Consider the following 22,802-nt stretch of genomic DNA (forward strand, 5'->3'; position numbering starts at 1 on the left):
TATTAGCTCCAATACCACGTCGTATTATGTGACGAGGTACTGTACATTGCTGCTCTAATGAACAGAGGATACAAAATTACAATTATCTGGACATATTTCATGATTAATGATGGCAATCAAAGCAAAGCAGACTTCAAAGTGTGTTCTGTGAAAATCTTAAGAGGAGCAACTATGGCATCTTTCTACAGTACTAGTAACCTGAGAAAACATCTTAAAGGCATTTTAACACTGTGCTTCAGGGGGTTTCCTCCAGGTACTCTGGTTTCCTCTCCCAGTCCAAAGACATGTGTTGTAGGCTGACTGGGTTTAAAAATTGTCCGTAGTGTGTGAATGGGTATGTAAATGTGTGTGCGATTGTGCCCTGCAATGGGCTGGCCTCCCATCCAGGGTGTCCCCTAACTCGTGCCACGAGTTCCCTGGGACAGGCTCCAGGCTCCCCGTGACCCCTGTGTAGGATAAGTGGTACAGAAAATGGATGGATGAAGGACGAACGTGAGTGTGCACAGCAGTATCAGCGAGTGTGGTCAAAAAATGAGCACAAAAGAATTGAGTACACAAAAATATTCACAAGTGTGGAGCAGTGAAGTGATCGTGCGGAGAAATCGTTGCACATGAGACATCATGCCAGCTGCCTTTGCTTTCTCTGTTAAAGGTATTATTTAAATGCCATAACTTTAAGACTTGCTTTCGGGGAAAAAAGCAGAACATGGAAACTTAAACATTCATTAACTAAACATTTCAGCAAAGGCCTGAATGGAAATACAGTTTTTTCCACTTCCATGATGGATATTAATGATAATGGACAAGGAATTAGAATCACTGCTGCAGACCAGATTTGAAAGATCTGACCCAAGCTTACATGTAATATGTCTGGATGATTAAAATGCTTCAGCTTCATCAGAAGTAAGATGTTTGGAGAATCAGGAGACTAAGAGCCAGGGTATAAAGAGATGGTTTATAATGCACGCAGAGACACCTTGGGCACTACAGCATTTCGTAGTCTCGATCTTAGTCCAAACATAAATTGGATACAGTTGGCTTTCATACTCAGCTGTAGGTGCAAGCAACGTACCCAAGACAAGTTAAGGAAAACATGAGAGAAACGACAAAACACCTTGACAAAAACATAATCAAGGACAGAATGCCCCAACAAAAAAATCATGAGTAAGCAAAAATCACAGTGAACTTGATCTTAAATGACTGAATCATAATCATGGAAAATAAGGAACAATATTTCACAGCCTTTAGTCTGAGAAACCTAAGAAAGATTGCACACATATGCGCTATTTGAGATGGACTAATTACTCTCTGGACGGAAGCCAGGTCATCTGCATTTGCTTTGTCCTCAGACCACACCTCATGTTAGCAGATTCTCCTCTGATACCCATTTACAAAAAAGCCTTTCGTTCGCCTCGGCTATTAATCCTGCGATTACTGGCACATCGGTTTCTTTTTCACTCAAACGCCTTCATGTTAAATCGAAGGTGAATTTCAGCTTGCTTAAGGTCCTAGCTGACACCACTTTGCTTAGTCAGAGTTAGCATAACCTCGAAATTTGACGCAGTCCATATATTTTCTTCACATTTTCTCCTAAAGAACCTCCTACAGGCCATTAAACCACCCTGTGCAGATTCAGCTTTTCTATCTATTCTCGTCTGTCAACAAAGCACCTGCAGGAGCACGCTCTGATTGGGATATTAAACTAAATTACACAGTTGCTAAAATAAGCTGTAGCAATCTGTGGGTAAATTGAATATATCTGCAAGGAAGGTGGCAAAGAAACATCTTGACATTTCCAAAGCCGAAACAGCAGGGTTTATCGTCATTATCCGCGAGATCTCATCACGCCCCAAACCACATTTAAGATCAACCACAGTAGCTAATATGTGTGATACCATGTACTGATGTGAGAAAGGAGTTACACGCTTAATACCGTGTCGTTACTCTGGGAGTGGCATGGGGGATGGCAAAATCACAGGGTTATTATATGTATTAAATTACATAGTATATATATATATATATATATATATATATATATATATATATATATCCTTCCTTATTCTCTATTTGTATCCTCCATTTTGGATTGTTCTGACTGTAAATTTAACAAGCACTGGAAACAAAACCTGAGCTGGGTGGTAATCCAGGCAATGCCATAAAGCTGCTGAGGTTCTGTTACAAATGCTTAAATGGAATAAAAAGCACACTCCCGCGCAGAAGAGAAACAAGTTACACAATACAGACAGATCATATTTTTAGACACGAATCCTAAAATAGTTTGACAGATGGTAACCCAAACATGTTTCTCACATGACCAGGGTTATGCAACAGCACACATGTAATCCAGGTTGCCATAGGTACATAATGTTCATAATTCTCTCAGATGTACGCAAGAGGGCCAGGTCTTTATCCTTATTAACTATGTATCATTTTTATTTTTTCTATTATTATTATTATTTTTTTTTTACAGAGAACGATGCTGTCATTTGAGGCCTGGACACAATGCTATCATAATAATTACTCTTGCACGGCGGCTCTCTTTAATATGCAGTCCGGTGGTTTATTTTATTGTTCCAACTCCCTAAAATGTTTCATAAAAGAGCTCAGCTAAACATTAATGAGGTGATCAAGGGGTGCTGTGCTTGTCAGAAAATAGGTTTTATCCCCATTAACTCACCACAATAAAAGGCAATCACTTTCCTGATGCCTGCTATAAAACTCTTCTTGTCATGGTCATAGGCAGAAGATGGGCTAATAAAACCGACGACTGATTGATAGAAATTTATGGAGGGAAATGGTGATGGGGTAGGCTGAAGTGTGTGGCTGTAATGAAAATTATTGAAATAGAGAATAAGAGAAGCGTGATGTTCTGTAGTGTCCTCAGGGGGGAGAAATCACTCTGTGGGTTCTCAGTTGGCACTCGCAGTCCCACGTTTCTCTCGAAATCTACGCTGTGCCTCATGGAATCATCAGAGCCCAACGAGCAGACGTTCATCATAATGTCCCGTCGTTCATACCAACTGCACTTTTATTAGCCTTTTTTTAATACAAAATCTTACATACTCTAACCTCATTATTCTGGTTCTCTTTTTATGATTCGTATCCCATTTAATCAGACCGGGTGATGGCTTCCTTGTTCCATCCATCCTTCCATTTTCTGTACCACTTATCCTACACAGGGTCGCAGGGGGAGCCTGGGGCCGATCCCAGGGGACTTGGGGCACAAGGACATCCTGGCTGGGGTAGCAAGAGATTGCAGGGCGTAATCGCGCATTCACACACTACAGACAATTTAGAGATGCCAATCAGCCTACAACGCATGTCTTTTGACTGGGGGAGGAATCCGGACTACCCGGAGGAAACCCCCTAAGCACGGGGAGAACATGTAGGCTCCGCACACACAGGACGGAAGCGGAAATCAAAGCACCTGAACCCGGAGGTGCCGGGCAGGCATGCTATCCACTAAGCCACAGTGCCCCCAGCCTCCTTGTTTTTTGTTGTTGTTGTTGTTGCTGTTTTACAGTCACAAACATCCCTGCTATTTTATCACTTTGGGAATACAAAACTACACTCTTATTACTTAGATCTGCCATGGCCATAATGAAACTCACATCAACAATGGGAATGGCTGAACGTTTTTTTTTTTTTTTTTTTTTTTAAATGTTTGCAAAGCAACAGTAAAAATAGCAAGCTTGAACACCACCAACATCATCCAGAATCCCCAACAGAGACTCCTCTTCCTCAGAAAACTGAAGATGTATAGAGTACAGAGGCAGCTGTACTCATCCAAAGCATCCTGACATCCTCTATCACTGACTCACGCACCAAGAGGAAACAATAACATTCTTCGCTCAAGGCCTCAACAATAATTGGACACGATCTTCCATCAGTGCAATCTCTGTATATCAAAGGCATCCAGAAAAGAGCTTTACAAATGTCCTTCTCCCATCAGAGAATTCAACTCTACTTCTCCTCAGCAACTCTAAATGTAAAACTAATTGTTTGGTTTATTGTTTATTATTGAGCTTTATGAACCCAATTCCCACTAACACCAGTTTGTGACAATCCAAGAATCCTGAGTCTTAGTATAGTACAGTGTATCCACTATTTAAGTAGCTCCTCTAGACAACAATCCTGCCTACTTGTTTTCTGTGACTATGAGGCTTGTGAATCACAGGTCAAAGTTCACCTAGATAAAGTCAGTCCAAAGTGAAAGTAACCATTACCAGAAGCAGGTGTGTGTCTTTCCCCTTCAGTATTTTGTCTGACTACTGTTTTAGCTACGTAAACAGAAAAGCATAATCTTCAGGTGTCATAAAAAAATTGCTGTCTATACCATAAATGTTGTCACCTCTAGGAATGATATGAAGTAGCCTTTATTAGTCGCATATACATTACAGCACAGTGAAATTCTTTTTTTGCATATCCCAGCTTGCTAGGCAGTTGTCAGCCGTGATACAGCGCCCCTGGAGCAGATAGGGTTAAGTGCCTTGCTCAAGGGCCCAACAGTGGCAGCTTGGTGATGCTGGGGCTTGAAACCCTGACCTTCTGATCAATAACCCAAAGCCTTAACTCTTTCGTGTTCAGGAGCATCACATGAATCAGAGCTGGTAGCGTAGCTATGGAGACTCATAGCTGCTTCAGACACTTCATTCAGTAGCCTTTCCATCGTATCCTGCTGTTAAATACAGTTATAAATATCGTGCCATTCTTTTATGTACTTAGGCTCAGTTATAACTAGTCTGGATTAGAATAATGCCTCATAATTTGTCTGTCATCTGGCAACTTTAATTTAAAAAAAAAAAAAAAAAACAGAAAAAGGAAAGATGCTAATGTTCCTGAAGGCTGAAGATGTTTTTAACCTTGAAAGAAATGTTGAGCAAACATTAAAGCTTGAAAGAGATCCACAAATCCAACACATCCATTCAGGGGCAAGTCCTCTATTCTTAGTGGTGGGGGGATTTTGGGGGGAACATGACAGATGGCTGCAAGATAATCCGTTCTCAAGGAAAGATGAGGTAGAGATATTTCCAAGAAAGAGTCACCAACACTGAGGATAGGTACACATGCAAAGCCTACACGTCAGCAGGATACTACGAGCTTTGCATCATTACATGATCTTTGGATGGGAATCTTGCCCCAGATGCATGGCCTAGTCATATGTCAAACTGGCCTCCTGTCTAACAAATGTCCTCATGCAGTCACTGCTAGATTTATGAGTTCAGGGATCTGGGGACTACGGCTGAGCATAAAGAAGGAGGGAAAGACACACTATGTTCCTTGACAAGCAGAGTGCAAGAAAGTGACCACATCACATTCGCTCTGCTGCTAGCAGCAACACGCTAAACCAGCGGTGGCCCGATAAAGGTTTTAATCCAGCACACAATGTGAATTTATAATCCGCGTTCTAAAGTAAAATCATCTTGTAATTGGATTGAAAGATTTAAAAAAGAGAGCTAGTCTCTGTTATTCCACTAAAGGGAAAATAGAGAAATAAACTCAATGCCATAAACTCTGCTATTGACAGAAGGTCCTAATGATATTTACAGCAAATCTTCACTACAAGCTAAAAATTTGTCCATGTCCCTTTTCCAAATAAACTAATTTGGGAGATTCACAGCTTTGGGGGTGAGTACGTCTGCTATTAAAGGATTTATGTTTTCTATTTGTAAATAATTTTGCTCAATTATATTGATTCCCTCCCCACACACTTCAATATTATGGGATATTTTGTGTAGATTCATGACATATAAGTCCATTCCAAGTTCAAGGGGGTGAATTCTTATGTAGGACACTGGAACCATAATTGAAAATATTGAGGTCATGAATGGGAATTTTTTTTTAATGAATTGCAGCGTGTAGGTTTTGGAGGTGATATACTGTATGTTCAGTATGTCTGTGCAATCATAATATACCTTTCAGATGCTGATAAATGAACGAATTTGAGATTAACTGTTGATGTGTTATTGATTTACTAAACCGCTAAACAGTTTTTTTTTTATGTGGTCCATGTGACATTGGACCAAGTGTCATGTGGCCCATTTTTTAAAGGGTTTGACACCCCTGTCCTAATCAGATTCAACGGCCCAAACAAAGCAATGACTGTTATTCAGAATATGTGACCTAAAAGATGGATCAGCTCAGAAAATATATTTCTATTGACAGTAAGACTGTTGTTTTATGAGATTCTATGGATGGTCTAGACTACTTCTCTTGGGGGAAAAATTGGAATAAGTTGGAACTTGCTTTTCCTCAGCTCATAAATGAATCACGACTCCAACTGATTTCTTCATCAGAAATTGGCTTGTGTATCACAATTTCTGACCCTATTCGCTGATGCCTTTCCAAAAAGATCTAAATACAGACACTGAAACACAGCCAGCTGAACAGTTTTTGGGTAACACTTTACAATAACAGCATGAATAATCATGCACTAATACCTGAATAAATACTTAAAAAGTATTAAACTAATGATGAGTTAAGTGTTCTATAAGATTATTTTGAATGAATTCATAAGACTCGCGTCGTATTTAAGGTTAGCTCTTCATTAGTTTGTGATTAGTACGTGCCTTAACTCATCATTAGTTCATATTTAAGTAAGTATTAGTTCAGGTATTAGCACATGATTATTCATGTACTGTTATTGTAAAGTGTTACTCAATTTTTGCAGCCTCAATAATGAACCTTCTTTCACAGTCACTTAGATCTTTTCCTCTTGCAATCCTGATGCAAAATCGAGGTTAAATAGTCCTGCTCAGCATTTCTACACACATCACAGAGCATACAGGGCATGCAGTACACCTGTCTATCTGTCTAGAACAACAATCCCATCTTGATTAGTAATGAGAGAACTTAGTTATATATCATAGTAAAACTAGAAGAAGAGAACAGTAAGTGACCAAAACTGGCCAGAAAGTGTATGTTAAGCTATTAATAAAACATAAAAAGACACACCAGTTCAAGAAGAGTGTTTTCAGCAAGATATCATGGAGAATGCACTCAATATTTGCACTCAACAATCATTTTATATACCAATACCACTTTGTCATTCATTTTTGTGTGTTTTTGTGTGTATGAGTTTCTGCTGTGCAGGGTGAGGGGTGGGGGGCTGGTGGGGGGCTGGTGGGGGGCACTCTTCTGTCTTTTCCCTTTTATTAAAAGCCTTGCCACTTGTGTCTCATGAGAAGTATATTTCTTAAATTGCCAAATGCATTCAAATCTGTAATTCTACATTCCACTGTTTACCCCATGACAGCAGTTTCTTTTAAAATCCCTCTGAGATGGAAGAGGCACTACTGAGAGACAAATCATCTGCTCTTAGCAACAAATGACACAACATAGCCTTTCCAGCAAATACAGAGAGAGAGAGAGAGTGAGAGAGAGAGAGAGAGAGAGAGAGAGAGAGCGCAAATCAAAAAGAAGGAGGGAAAAGGGGACTGTAGAAAAAGAGCAAACAGCATCCGATTCGTTCACACAGGTGAGAGGCGACTGGGTAAAATGGCTACCGTTTAATTTGTTGACTGGAGCAAGGTCAATAGAAGGACTATAAGAAATGTGCTGTTATCACTTACTGCAGAGTTTCTGAACCTTTTGTAACTAAAGCCCCACCAAGTCTCCCCTATCATGTAGCATGACCCCCCCCCCCTCCCCCCATATTGGAGGAGACCAGGTATAATGATTATCTATTCTATATAAAATCCAATATATATATATATATATATATATATATATATATATATATATATATATATATATATATATATATATCCTAATCTATAATCTGTTTAGATAGATAGATAGATAGATAGGTAGATAGACAGATAGACAGACAGACAGACAGATAGATAGATAGATAGATTTTTTTTGCTTTTGTGTTTCTGTACTTTTTAAATAACTTTTCATAACTTTTATGATTTTTTTAAAAGAACTTTTATAACTTTTATAAAACTATATAACGGACAGGTATGGAACATGAATGATCAAAAATGTTTCTGAACACTATAACTACTTTGAACAAGAGAACTAGGTTGTAATAACATGGACTACTTTACATGTAAAACATGTTGCATTACATTCGTCTTTCTAAAAACATTCACATATGAATGATGTAAATTGGGATAAAGGGTGCGTCTCGTCATCCATGACATTGTTAAATCTCTGGCTCTCAGACTCTCACTGAACAGAGCAGATGCAGAGAGAGGTGTGAGAGCAGCGGGAAAGCAAGACCTCGTGCTTGCAGGCAGTACTGGCGACATTGCTAAGGTTTGTCCAAAAAGTCACTAGATTTGTCGCTAGATACTTTTTTTTGAAAAAAAAAAAAGTTTAAAAAAAGTCCCTAAAGGGGTCTGAAAAGTCTCTAAATTGGCAACCCTGGTCTGCACTGATAGCTAGATAAAAGGCAGGCTAAGCTCCGCCTCTCCCCAGCAACAAGAAAATTAGGAAATTACCATCTGGTACACAGACAAAATAAACATACATGCTGACTTTAATCCATATACATACTAGTTTTAGGAACTGATCAGCTCTTATTATGGCTTTTTCACCGGCTTCACCTGGTTGCATCCATAACAGAGCTAAGCAGGGAGAGTAAAGTGTGTGTGTGTGTGTGTGTGTGTGTGTGTGTGTGTGTGTATTAAATTAAATCAGCTTTCTTACCTGTGCTCATTTTTGTTTGAAGATAATCAAACATAATCTATCAAGTATCATCTTTTTTTTTCCAGTGCAATGCTGCTTAGAGATATGTGTGTATTATGTGTGTTTAGAGATATGTGTGTATTATGTGTGTTTAGAGATATGTGTGTATGTGTTAGAGGTGTTTAGAGATACGTGTGTATGTGTTAGCAGTGTTTAGAGATGTGTGTATGTGTTAGAGGTGTTTAGAGATACGTGTGTATGTGTTAGCGGTGTTTAGAGATGTGTGTGTATGTGTTAGAGGTGTTTAGAGATACGTGTGTATGTGTTAGCGGTGTTTAGAGATGTGTGTATGTGTTAGGGGTGTTTAGGGATATGTGTGTATGTGTTAGAGGTGTTTAGGCATGTGTGTATGTGTTAGAGGTGTTTAGGGATATGTGTGTGTATGTGTTAGAGGTGTTTAGAGATATGTGTGTATGTGTTAGAGGTGTTTAGAGATGTGTGTGTATGTGTCAGATTTGGTAGACGTATTATTATTGTTGTTGTTGCTGCCTGTATTGGTTCAAGGCAAACAAAATGAATAAAAATGACGTTTGAAGTAGAAGAATAGAAAATTAAATGAAAGGAAACTATTTTCTTTTCTCTCGTGTGAACCGCAACTTATGTTTACAACGATTGCCATGTCTCGTTTACCTGTCAGGGAAGTGTAAAATGAATCAGTGATCCACTTTTAGCATGCCTCATGTGCACTGCACTTACAGTATATGTATTATAGTGTGAACTTGCTTTAAAATGCAAAAAGGTAAACTTGCCAGTTATTAATATCGATATCGGCTACAACAAGGAGATAATTATCAGTTATTGAAGAAATCAGGCCAAGAAAAAAAAAACAGTGCATGCTTAATTATTATTTTTTTTTAACTTTTTTTTTTTTACTTATAAATATGAAGCATACCAGTATGCCCATAGGGAAACAGAAAAAAAAACACTGGAAAAAAAAAAAACCCATGGAAAAAAATCTGAGGTATCTGTTAGTTCTATTTTAAAAAATCTAAACAAATTAGTACCCTAATTAAACTGCTGCAACCCTTACCAGGCACTTACTAAGGATTCATTTTAATGTACTGAGGATTTCTATTAATGTAAGTAAATAAGTAAGTAAGTAAATTTTATTTATATAGCACATTTAAACACAGGAAAGCTGACCAGACTGCTGAACAGAGTAAGAAAATAGAATAGAAAACAGAATAAAACCAATTAAAGACAGACAATAGGCAATAGTACAAATTAGATTAAAACACCTGGGAGAAGAGATACGCTTTCAGCCTCTTTTAAAAAATTATAATAGAAGGTGCAAGGCGGATGTCCAGTGACAATTGATTCCATAAACGTGGGGCGGAAACTGAAAAAGCTCTATCCCCTTAGCTTTTAAGAAAGAAAGAAGAAACCTATCAGAAGATCTTAAAAATCTGCAAGATGAATGTTGTGTAAGAAGATCTTTGAGATAAGAAAGAGCTCGATCATTAAGAGTGTTAAATACAAACCACAGAATCTTAATGTAGCCTACAGTATGTTGTCCTATGAGCTTCATATCGGACCACTGGCTCGTCCCTGAAACTAAAAAGCGTCATGTTTGTGGCATCCTGCAGGATCCCAGTCTCAACCCGATGCCCTTTGAAGCTTTCTGGCAAAAAGATGAAGAGTGCACCTCATATTTGTATCTGTATTCGTATCCATTAAGAACACATTATCTGTTCAATACAAAATCATGTATACATACTGGGATACCATTCAAGTAAGTGTGTATCCTTGTGTTTGTACAGCGTTGTACATCCCCCTGACAGCAGGGATGGTTTATTTAAGATAGCTGCTTAGTCACAATTGAAGAGAGGCTTGTAGAGCTGGTGTGTTTGCGTACTGTGTGTTGGGATGGACTCTGCCATGTGACACAGCTAAGTACAGAACATGTCACGTTTAACCTGCTGTGATTCAAAGTCGGGTGCGATGCTGAACTGAGCAGCGTGTAAAAGCGGCCCTTCTGTGCAAAACGCAAAACCTACAAAACATGCTCCTGATCTTCAGACACGCTCTCCATCTAGCTAAAGCTTCTTAACAGCCTAGGTTTGATCGGTCAGAAGAACTCTGTGAGTAAACAAGTGCATGTGTAGCGTAAACACAAACTATATGATAATGTTGGTTTACACCTTTATCTGCCGTCCCAGTATCCTGAGATTACACTCGCAATGAGAAAAGTGGAGCAAATGACACAATAAAGTTGAGCCGAACTTAATATGATTTTCAGTGTTTTTATTGTGTTTTGATTTGGTTTTTTGTTGTTTTTTTTGTCCTGAACCTGCTGGTGATAATCATCATACAGGCTGTGATGATTCTTTTTAGTGAGTTGTGGCCACTTGAGTTTTTCTGTATCTAGCTATATAGTTTGTGTGAGTATATTTGCAACCATGGCAACTGGACGAAAGACAAAATACACTGCTTAGTTAGAAGCTCTATACATTATGTGTTTAAACTAGAGATGCACCAATACTAAATTTCTCAGCCGATACCGATAACCGATTAGTCAGACTGATATCGGCCGATACCGATAACCAATAGTTTGCTAGTTCTGCCTTTCATATCTTCTTTTAAATTAATAATAAATAATTCCACAATTAGAAAATAAATGCAAATTAAAACTTTATTCTCTCCATTTCAACAAGTTGTTTCACAGTAACTGGTCTCATAAACAGAAAACACATTACTCTAATTAACATTAACACATGAACTAAATTCTGCAGATTAAAGTAAGATTATTAACTTATTGAATGTTATTAATTCATATTAACATTGACTGAATCCTTAAAAAAAACCTCCTGTTAGTCTCACATTCACTCAGCACAAACAAAAGCATTTCTACTTCATCTCTGAACATCAAACTGGTAATATATAATATCAACTTTTTTATATAACATTAACTGGATATGATATATACTACTCTACAAATATATTTTTCTGTGCAATATATACCTTTTTGTCAACTCATCTCACTTAAATCTTTCAACGGTGTACTGGTGCTTTAATTCCGAACGAGCAACGGGGCAAAAAAACTCCCGCTTCACTGCTGCAGCGTCCGGTGTAAAATTTTAACAGTGCAGAGATTACAGAGATTACAAACTGCAGTTTTGTCATCATTCCACACAAGAGACATCATCTTTACACACAGCACAAAATCGATGTGTTTTCCCGCCCTCTTTTGATTGACAGGATATGATAGGCCCTGATCATGGGATGTTTTTAAACTATTGGCTATGGCCCATAGCATGAAAAATTGCCTTTATCGCCCGATACCGATTATTGGCCGATACATCGGTGCATCTCTAGTTTAAAGTCACTTATAAACAGTAAAAGTCCATCAATCCATCCATCCATTTTCTGTAAAGCTTATCCTACACAGAGTCATGGGGAGCCTGGAGTCTATCCCAGGGGACTCGAGGCACAAGGTGGGGAACATCCTGGACGGGGTGCCAACCCATCGCAGGGCACAATCTCTCACATACTCATTCACACACTATGGACAATTTGGAAATGCCAATCAGCCTACACCACATGTCTTTGGACTAAGGGAGGAAACCAGAGTACCTGGAGGAAACCTCTAGGGCACAGGGTGCAAACAGTGCAAACATGCAAACTCGGGAATGCAAAAGGAGGGAATCGAACCCCCAACCCTACAGGTGCAAGGCAAACTTGCTAACACATATCGCACACTTAAAAAAATTAAATGACACTCTATGTGGCATCTAGTAGTTGCAAACACTAGGTATAAACCCAAACACAATGGGAAATACCCTAAATACAACTCTGTGGGAGCGAATGTGCAAAGACGAAATCCTTTCAGAGGAATTTGTTTGATTGTGAAACTGCCACCATAGAGGTTTGTTTGTATGCTTATACAGTGGCAACTGAATCGTATTTTTCATTATAAAATCCGGGTTTGTCTTCACCATGTGACAGGCAAGTGATACTGCTTGATGAGAATAAAAGTGTAGGTGTTTCTGTGCCTTTTGTTTTGACTAATTACATTTTTTTGTAGAACTGCCTCATCAAGCAATTTACAATTCAATAAAGAAAAAAAAATACTGACGCTCTTACAGAATACCAACTGACACCAACTGATCTTCTGTGCCATAATGTCTAACAGTGATAGAAAGGCTATGGTACTGTAGGTTGTCAATAAATGAGACCCTGGTGCATGGCTATCGTTCCACAAAGCGAATCTGACATCCCGGTTAATTTACTGAAATGAATTCATTTCTCATCATTACTCTGAGCCGGTCCTTTGACTCCGTCTGGAGAACTTCCAGCTTTTGAGCACTGACAATGAGTTGTTCTCGCTCTGCACCGACAGCCAAGAGGACACATGCATTCTTGACACTTAATTACAATGAGAGCTGCTGGAGGTGTATAATTAGCTGAGTGTGCGCACTTCGAAAGGGTGCGGCCTCTGTTTATGCACTCAGAATTATACTGATCACTCCGCGTGAGCCTCAGCCTTGAGGGGGGTGTTGCACATTTTTGCTTTGTTGTCTCCATGGTAATCATTCTGCCTTGTTGGATGAGGCGATCTATAGCAGGATCGGGGTTAAATACATGGAGCAGAATGCTATATCTCTGGTTAGAGGATGACTGGTCTCAATATAGAGGGACATGAAAAGACTGGCTTTCACCAAATTACACCTGACACACTGGGCCAATCCATGCGTTATTGATCTGCAATCAAGACATTGTTTTAAACTGTAGTGTGCAGTGGTTGGTTCTTAATGACTGGTGTTTGAATGGAGAGATTGAAACACACAGCGTACTCCTCTTGGCTAACCAATTGTATGCGTTTTCTCATGATGACCAGGCTTATTATTAATCTGCACCTAACATGAACAACCCTTTACTCTTCCCCGGTCAGAGCGAGATGGGATTTCAAAGCCTTCAATCTCTTAATCCATCCTAGTGAGGATCTGAAGGACTCAATTCCTAGTGTGTGGCGGCGTGCCCTATACAGGTCATGATCTTTTGTGATCTTTAATTCCTCACAGTTATAGATCTCTGTTTGGTAGGAAAACTTGTTCGTAGAGCTTTAGGCAATGTGTGAATGTGTGGGTGAGGCTGGCAGAACGCTGAGACCCATCAGTGACAAAAAAACTTGCAGGCCTACCAGAGCTAAACTGGCAACCATCCCTGTGCATAGCAGAATCGCCTCCAATAATGAACTACAGTTATACAAAAAAGGTATTTTTGTGCAGCATACTCTATGAAACTCATATCTTAATGTCATGGTGCCCTCGATGTTGTAACAAATCAGAGTGACATCACGTTGAATCTGTGTGTTTGGTGCTGATAAGATTCGTTACCTAATGTACAGCAAGTGTCCTGACATATTCATGTATAAATCAAGCAGCGCAATCCGAGATGAAGAGTACTCTATATATATATATATCTTTGTGGAGAGATAAGAAAGAGACTGGGGCATGTAAATGGTTTATTGAACGCTCACTCAACAAGTAGACTCAAAGTGGAGCTGAAATGTGGTTAAAATCAATGCACCAGCTATGTATGTACATTAACAGTCAAAAGTTCGGAGACACTTGACTGAAATGTTTCTCATGATCTTACTCTTGGGCCTCCCAGCCAGCTCCATCAAACCCCTTCAAATGATTCAGAATGCAGCCTTGTCTTCAACCAGCCCAAAAGAACCCATGTCACACCCCTCTTCATCTCCCTCCACTGGCTTCCTGTAGCCACCCGTTTCAAATTCAAGGCCTTGATGCTCACGTACAAGACCTTGTGTGGAACAGCACCACCCCCGTCTTACCTGGAACAGCACCTCCCTACCTCAACACTCTACTGAAGGCTTACGTTCCCTCACACAATCTGCGATCGATTAACTAGTGGACTAGTTCAACAAACAGACTTCATGTTAAATCCATAATGAACTTTCTTTTACTTTTACACTATCCGTTGTTACCCAGATGAGGATGGGTTCCCTTCTGAGTCTGGTTCCTCTCAAGGTTTCTTGCTCTTAACATCTTACAGAGTTTTTCCTTGCCACCGTCGCCACCGGCTTGCTCAATTGGGATAAATTCACACACTTTAAATCTGTATCCCGTGTTTATATGTTTCTGTAAAGCTGCTTTGAGACAATGACTGTTGTAAAAAGCGCTATACAAATAAAATTGACTTGAATTGAATTGAGTTAACAACCGGCACGTAGTCGTTCCTACTCAGCGTGGCTCAAGGTCCCTTTCCAGAACCTTCACACTAACTGTTCCTCAGTGGTGGAATGAACTTCCAACCTCAATCCGGACCACAGAATCTCTCACTATCTTCAAAAAACAGCTAAAGGCCCACCTCTTACATGAACATCTAACTAACCCCTAAAATGCCAACCCCACATTATCTTTAAAAAAATAAAAACAAAAAACTTTTAGTGGCACTTACACCTCTACTCTGTGCACTTTGCTTTTCTAGAACTCAATTATAAATCTTGTATGGTAGCACTACTTGTATTGTTCTCTGCTTGATATATCGCTTAGCTTGTATTTCCACATTTGTAAGTCGCTTTGGATAAAAGCGTCTGCTGAATGAATAAATGTCAATGTAAATGTAAAAAGCTTTTAATCTGAAGGTGTATGATTAAATGTTTGAAATTGGTGTTGTAGACAAAAATATACTTGTGCCAACATTTTCATTTCTTTCATTAGAAAACTAACATTTTATGTACAAAAAAAATATTTTTTAAACAGATGACAGATGCAGCCAATGAGTCCAGAGTAGGTGTGAACTCCTTTAATACTGTTTAAAAAGCATCTCAGGGAAATTCCTCAAGAAATCAGTTGAGAAAATGCCAAGAATACATGTCTGGGGGTTTGAAGATGCTAAAATATTAAATATATTTGATTTCATCACAACATAATTCCCATAGTTCCATTTGTGTTACTCCAGATGACAGTTTTGATGACTTTATTATTAATTTGAAATGTGGGGGGAAAAAATTAAATAAAGAATGAGTGTGTCTAAACTTTTGACCAGTAGTATATACTTATGATGCATTAGTTCTACTAACAGGGATAAATGGAACTCCTCCTTAGAGGAGCCATTACTATGCCATGGATTTCAGTTCTGCGGTGTGTTTTACGAGTACAAATTCAAATCAAACAGATCAGTACGTTCTCATCACTCAAACTCATCAGCTTTTAAATAAAATCAGGACCAAAATAAAAAACAACTGAACATGATCATCAGGAAATCCTATAATTCAAATAACAAAAAACATCATCCAAATGACTGAGTCTCATAAGGCTATTCAATCCTACAATCATTTATTAACTACTACTGTATATAAACCTTTAAAAAGTAGTGTAACTCAGCAATCAGTGAGATGTTCGGTGGTGCTTGAAATTTTGTGAAAGTTAGAATTGTCCATACTTCTGCATAAATATGACATAAAACTCACAGCGACACAGATCCAATACTACTGCATCATTTTCCTCAATAAATAAATGAACAAGTATAATATGTTTTGTCTCATTTGTTTAATTGGGATCTCTTTATCTACTTTTAGGACTTGTGTGAACATCTGAGGATGTTTTAGATCATATTTATACAGAGATATAGAAAATTCACAAACTTTCAAGCACCACTGTAACTCATTAATGTGGTGCTGTTGATGAGCCATATTTAGGCCTATTCTTTTCCATTTTTCTCCCTCTGTATCCCTGTGTGCTGTGTTTTAGCTACCTGAGTGACATAACATTGCTTCACAATTGGGAAAGTTAGCCAAATATGGATGGATTTTTAAAACTGAAAACGTCTAACCAATGCCTATCCAGCACCCTCTTGTGAGCAGACAGTAAAGTGAGGAATACATTAAGTACTGATTCAGTGATTTAGCCAGGGAAAAAAAAGTGTTTTCTGTGGGAAGAAATTATCCAACCGTGCCATGGTTTCCAGCAAAATAAACACCGTCTCATGACAAAAAGTTTGACATGAGACTTTGAGTGGTTAGTCTTCTGTGGTGTGCCATATGTTTTGTTGTTGTTTGTTTGTTTGTTTTTGTACTTTTTAGAAAATGTGCACATTCACACCTAGGGGAAATCTTTAATAGGAGTCTCATGCAAACACGGTGAGAACATGCAAAACTCAACACAGACAGAGCTCAGGATCAAACCATGAACCCTGAAGCTGTGTGGCAGCAACACTACCTCTGCACCACTGTGCCACATGCTTAACTGTATATCACCAAATATACTCCAGCGTACTGTAAACAAAGCAACGCAGCCACTCCAAACTGCAGGGCTGCATTGCAATTGCATCCAAACTGCCCATATATAACATAACATATTATAAAATCTCACAAATTCACCCTAGCATTGTTTGCATACTGCTTAGACACGTTAATTATTACAGTAGTACATGGTTTGGGAAGCAGCCAGTCTATCCGTCAGAAGTGCCCTCTCAACACCTTCCGCCCCACACACACCCGTCTGGTTACTCAGTCCATCTGCTCACTGAATTACTCAACAAGGAAATATATTCCTTTCTTTCCTGCAGGGTTTCAATGCTGAAAAACAGCACACAAAAAAGGTTCTTCAAGCAGGTCACAAGAATGAAGAATCAGGAACAATGAGAGCAGTTGCTTTTGACAATCAAGCTGCTAAAGCTGACTGACACATGCATCTGCTTCTTTTTAGTCCACACACACACACACACACACACACACACAGGACAGAGGAACGGCTTGTGACAGCAAAAAGAATGGCTCTGGAACACATACAGGAGGAACATAGGAATTCAGGCTTTGTATTGGAGATGGACGAGGTATTACAGGACGCATGGGCTACAGTTTGTACTTTGTCTTCTGATAAGCTGATGAGCTCATGGAAAAGATGAGTGAGAAAACCTAAGAGCAAAAATGAGGCTATATAATAGATTTATTTTAGTTTAGGCAAATATTTTGTCAGAAATGCAGACCTATATCAGTGGAATGGAATTATCATTATTGTTGTTGTTGTTATCGTTGTTGTTGTTGTTGTTATTAATACTAATCATCATCATCATCATCTTAATTTTGCTTTTTTCCAAAGATCAGCAAAGTGACACAAACAACCACAAGCACATGATAAACACTCTCAGAAATATAGATAGCTAATTAAACTATACTCTTCCTTCCTTGTCTCTTTATGTGGTACCATAAAGAGAACATGATTTTACCTGATAAAATAATAATAATAATAATAATAATAATAATAATAATAATAATAATAATAGTAATAATAAGGTACATAATTTGACTTCTACTGTAAAAGCTCATTACTGCTACATCACTATACTAAAAGTAGCCTACAGAAGATGTTTCCTTGATGGTACCATCCTAGTGATGTGGAAAAGTACAGTTTGGTACCTTTATTTCCGAGAGTGTAGATGTATGTGTTGCATACCACGATGTTTGCATTCGGTACCATGTTGACTGTAAGGGAAACGGTGCGGAAAGCTTTGACAAGGCCAGTGTGGAAGCGGAAACGCGCGTGCAGGTGCGCGCTACTCACGGGTGCCGTCGAAGCGCGTGGCGATCGTGTCGAGGAAGGTGTTCTGCGGGGCGAGCAGTCCCCTCATCACCGGCATCCTGCTCCGCGTGGAGCGGCTCCTCGCAGCCCGACTCGACTCCTGCTGCCGCTGCGGCTCAGCGCCGAAGCCGGACAGGAATCGGGAGGTACCGGGTGCGCATCCCAGCCCCTGCAGGAGCGTCCCGATCCGCGAGCCGCGACCCTCCAGTGTGGCGGCGGCGGCGGGGCAGCGCGCATGCCAACCCCCTCAACGCAAAAGAAGCATGTTCGCTCCTTTAGAGCATCAACTCCCCAGCACAAAAAAATAAATCAGTGGAAATGTTGCTCAGAAAGAACAAAAGAGAGACAAGTTCCCTGGCTCTTAAAGCAGCAGGTTGGAGTTCAAAAAGCAGCGCGCGCGCCGGAGGCAGCACTCCCGACAGTCTCAGTGGCGGAAAGTGGCAGCAGTCGGACACTGTTCTTCTCCTCCTCGTGCGTTGCTTGGTTTTCTTCGGTTGCCACTGCCAGCAGATGTCGAGTCACGTGATCAGGCTCGGGGGCGCGGAGGGCGCTTTTTGTGCGCGCGATGGCAGGACAGGGAGGTGACTGTATACCCCTCTTCTTTGTGATGTCTGTCAAAAGGACTGGTTTGTATACTAGGTTTTAAGCCTTCACGATTTGTTTTGTTTCTTTGTTTGTTGTGTTTTTTTTGGGGTTTTTTTTTTACTTGTTTTTGTACTAGAAGCATGAAATTCAGCTAGTTATAATGATGCAATGCGCAGGTATCGACTAACACCACAGGTAGACGCACGTTTTGTTTTGTTTTCACATTAAACACACTATTTAATTTGTATTGAATTTACTGTTCGTTTATGAAATTCATATGTTATACTGTGGACCTCTAGCTATTCATATACCAGGCAGTGCATTGCACTGTGCTGATTACATCCATATTGGGGATTTGTAGGAAATGAAACTGCTTTTTTGAGGAGGTATGCAATCGTGCATATAAACAATACAAGCACATGGGCTGCAAGTGGCACCTGTGAGATGTGTTTTTCCACTCAAATGCTCCCACGGGTTTTGGTAGAGCAGAATGAAAAGGATTTACACACTGCTACAATAACGTTGCATTCTGCTGCTCTAGGCAATTTCTATTTGGTGCGTTATTGTATAAAAACCTGTGAAACAGCGACATCTTCCGGTCAGACAGACAAATCTCTTCTCTTACTGTAGCTCCAAGAGGTTGTGTACAAACATGCTGTCTAGTGCATAGGCGGATTAATCCTATGGGCAATTGGGCAAGTGCCCTGGGGCACCAAGAATTAAGGACTTAATCACCAATACAAAATTCAAATTCTATACATTTATGTAAGCACTATTTCTTTAAGACTTGGAGGGAGCACTTGGGTGGCTATTGCCCAGGAGCAGCAGGAGCACAAGTGTTAATCCGCCTGTCCCCCGTTGTTGTACTAAGACAAAGGGTGATCGAGCCTTTTCTGTGATTGGTCCCAAACTTTGGAACAGTCTCCCTTTTCATGTGAGGTCTGCTCCATCTTTAGCTATTTTTAAATCTTCTCTTAAGACTTGTTTTTATTCTTTGTGTTGTAATGTTTTTTAATGTGATGAATTTTAATATTTTATACAGCACTTTGGATCAACTGCTGTTGTCTTATATATGCCTTAAATATATATATAAATATATAAATATGTACCTTTGTACATCCTATACATCCTGTACCTTTCTGCACAGCAATAAAGGAGCATTTAGACATTTGCTGAAACTGCTTATCTCCAGTTAAGACAACTTTGAAGCTTGCAGACCAGTATAGGGCTGAGGTAAGGCCTCACGTATCAGGCTGGGGCAAAAGCCAGAAAATCATTAAGGTAGCGGAAATTAATTGGGTGAGAGCCAGAAATTCATTAATGTGTAGAAGTGAATTTGGGACAGAGTAAAACAAAAACAACAACAACAAAAAACCTTGGACTTATAAAACCTTTCTAAAAGGAAATTAACTATGCATGCTCCATAAATGTAAGATATCATATAGATATGAATAATTAATTGTGGCGAAGAAGATTGGTCTGTTTTTTAATGAGAAAGGTAAAACCCTGGATAAGATGAGCTTGCTATTGCAGAAAGGTATAAAAGAGCATGTGTGTGTTTGCATAATTTAGACTGTATGCAGAGGTCTCACTTTATTTGTTTTAAATAAAGTTTCATTTATTTTGACATCCATAACCCCTGGTGTCTGGACGTTTTATGACTTTGATTGGAGGGATTTGTCCACAACAGTCCCTGCAGAAAAAAACGAACAATAGAAACCCTCACAGGATTTGTAATGGGTTTTAATGGTTATAGGGGGGATTGTATTGGGTTTTGATGGAAGCTGTAATGGTCCCTGTGGGTCTCTATTGGTAATTTGTTTCCTTCTTTTGGTGGTGTGTTATGTGTAGTGGATACCATTAAGGGCCAATTATGGTAATGGTTTTAATGGTTAACTGATGGTTTGTGATAGTATTTGTTGTGGAAGCCATTAGAATTTCTGTGATGGTTTCTATTGGGTTTTGTTTGTTTGCTTGTTTATTTGGGGTTTTTTTCAGCAGGGGGTTCCTTGTCGGTTGTCATATAACCATAAGCGAAGGTTGTGTTTGAAAGTTCCCAGGACATTTGGGGAACAGCACCGACTCACTGTTCACCAAAACAGAACATTGCCAGAACGTTAGTGAAATGGTTCCCTAAAATAACCTAAGGGGACCCAAATGCTAACTTTAATGAACCGTTCTCTGTTAGCTGCTGAGGTTTTGACTAAACTGAGTTTACTTAAGCTTATAGCTGTAATGAAATGGTATTATCTGCTGAACCCACGGTCTAGGCGTGGTAACTACAACCACGCCTAGTTAAGCTATAGCGGTTAAGTGGTGACTTATAGTCGCCTTAACGCTAAGCGGGACAGAGAAGCCATGACTAGCCAAACTGATTACATTTTAGGATGGAGATCAGGATCCTTTTCCTCAGATTATATATGCTCTTGTAATGTTTTGTACTGGAATAAAGTTGGTTTGACGTTGGACGTTCGATATTCGCGGATATGCGGAAATTAAGGGACCGTCTCTAAAGTTACATACGACATTGTTAAACACGTTTCTAACTTCAATAGCATTTGAAGGAATGACTTACAGACATATAACCAACTGTAAAGTATTCATCTAAATGTCAGGTATGATGCACACCTTTTAGATTTGTGATATTTATTAGCTATTAAATCACAATTAAATTAGACATGAATTTCACTGCAGAATGGGCTCATACACAAAATATACCATAATTTAAAGCTCAATAGCATTTGAAGAGAATGACTTACAGTCATATAACCAACTGGAAAGTGTTCATCTAGGTGTCAGGTATGATGCACACCTCTTAGATTTTTTTTATTTATTTAAAGCTTAATACCATTTGAAGGGAATGACTTACAGTCATATAACCAACTGTAAAGTGTTCAACTAGGTGTCAGGTATGACACACACCTTTTAGATATTTAGCCCTACAATGCATGAACCAAAAAAACCTTCACGGATGCATAAAGGGGGTCGAAATGACCCGTACTGGATTGAATGGTTAAAAAAAAAAAAAAAAAAAAAAAAAAAAGGTGTCCTCTTAATGAAATAATATATATATATATATATATATATATATATATATATATATATATATATATATATATATATATATATATATATATCTGCTGTATGGTCTTGGCCACCATGCTGCAGCTCAGTGTCAGGGTCTTGGCAATCTTCTTATAGCCTAGGCCATCCTTATGTAGAGCAACAATTCTTTATTTCAGATCCTCAGAGTTCTTTGCCATGATTTGCCATGTTGAACTTCCAGTGACCAGTATTCTGTAGTGAAATACATGTCTAATTTACATATGATTTAATAGCTTATTTTGATAAATATCAAAAATCTGAAAGGTGTGCATCATACCCGACACCTAGATGAACACTTTCCAGTTGGTTTTGTGACTGCACGTCATTTCCTTCAAATGCTATTGAGCTTTAAATAATGGCATATTTTGTGTATGGGTCCATTCTGTAGTGAAATACATGGCAATATTTATATATGCTTTAATAGCTTATTTTGATAAATATCAAAAATCTAAGAGGTGTGCATTATAGCTGACACCTAGATGAACACTTTCCAGTTGGTTATATGACTACGTAATTCCATTCAAATGCTGTTGAAGTTAGAAAGGTGTTTAACAATGTCGTCTGTAACTTTAGAGACGGTCCCTTAATTTCCTAATATCCGCGAATATCGAACGTCCAACGTCAAACCAACTTTATTCCAGTATTTTACGTCGCTGATTATGCATAATTGACACTTTATATATGACACGATTAATAAATTGTAAGCACATTTTTTTACGTGTAGCCAAATATTAATAATATGACAGAAGACTGTTTTGTAAGATTATCTTAACGGTGTTAAAGGGTTTGTTTATGTAACACCATAACCTTCTACTTTAAAGGCGGATGCTGTGGGCGGGATTAATCGCTCTAGTTTAGTTCCGTGTTATC

General features: G+C 38.9%; 1 protein-coding gene across 1 annotated transcript in view; it reads right to left on the reverse strand.

Annotated features, from left to right (window-relative positions):
* The window catches only part of kcnh3 (potassium voltage-gated channel, subfamily H (eag-related), member 3), a 173,538-nt gene extending 154,121 nt beyond the window's left edge, over nt 1-19,417 (reverse strand). Inside the window, exon 1 of the mRNA XM_053626694.1 lies at nt 18,225-19,417. Within this exon, the coding sequence (XP_053482669.1) occupies nt 18,225-18,300 (76 nt within the window). The 5' untranslated portion in view covers nt 18,301-19,417. The remainder of the gene's footprint in view (nt 1-18,224) is intronic.
* Nucleotides 19,418-22,802: the final 3,385 nt, after the last annotated feature.

This window comes from Ictalurus furcatus, chromosome 6 (genome assembly GCF_023375685.1).
Source record: "Ictalurus furcatus strain D&B chromosome 6, Billie_1.0, whole genome shotgun sequence".
Taxonomy (NCBI): domain Eukaryota; kingdom Metazoa; phylum Chordata; class Actinopteri; order Siluriformes; family Ictaluridae; genus Ictalurus; species Ictalurus furcatus.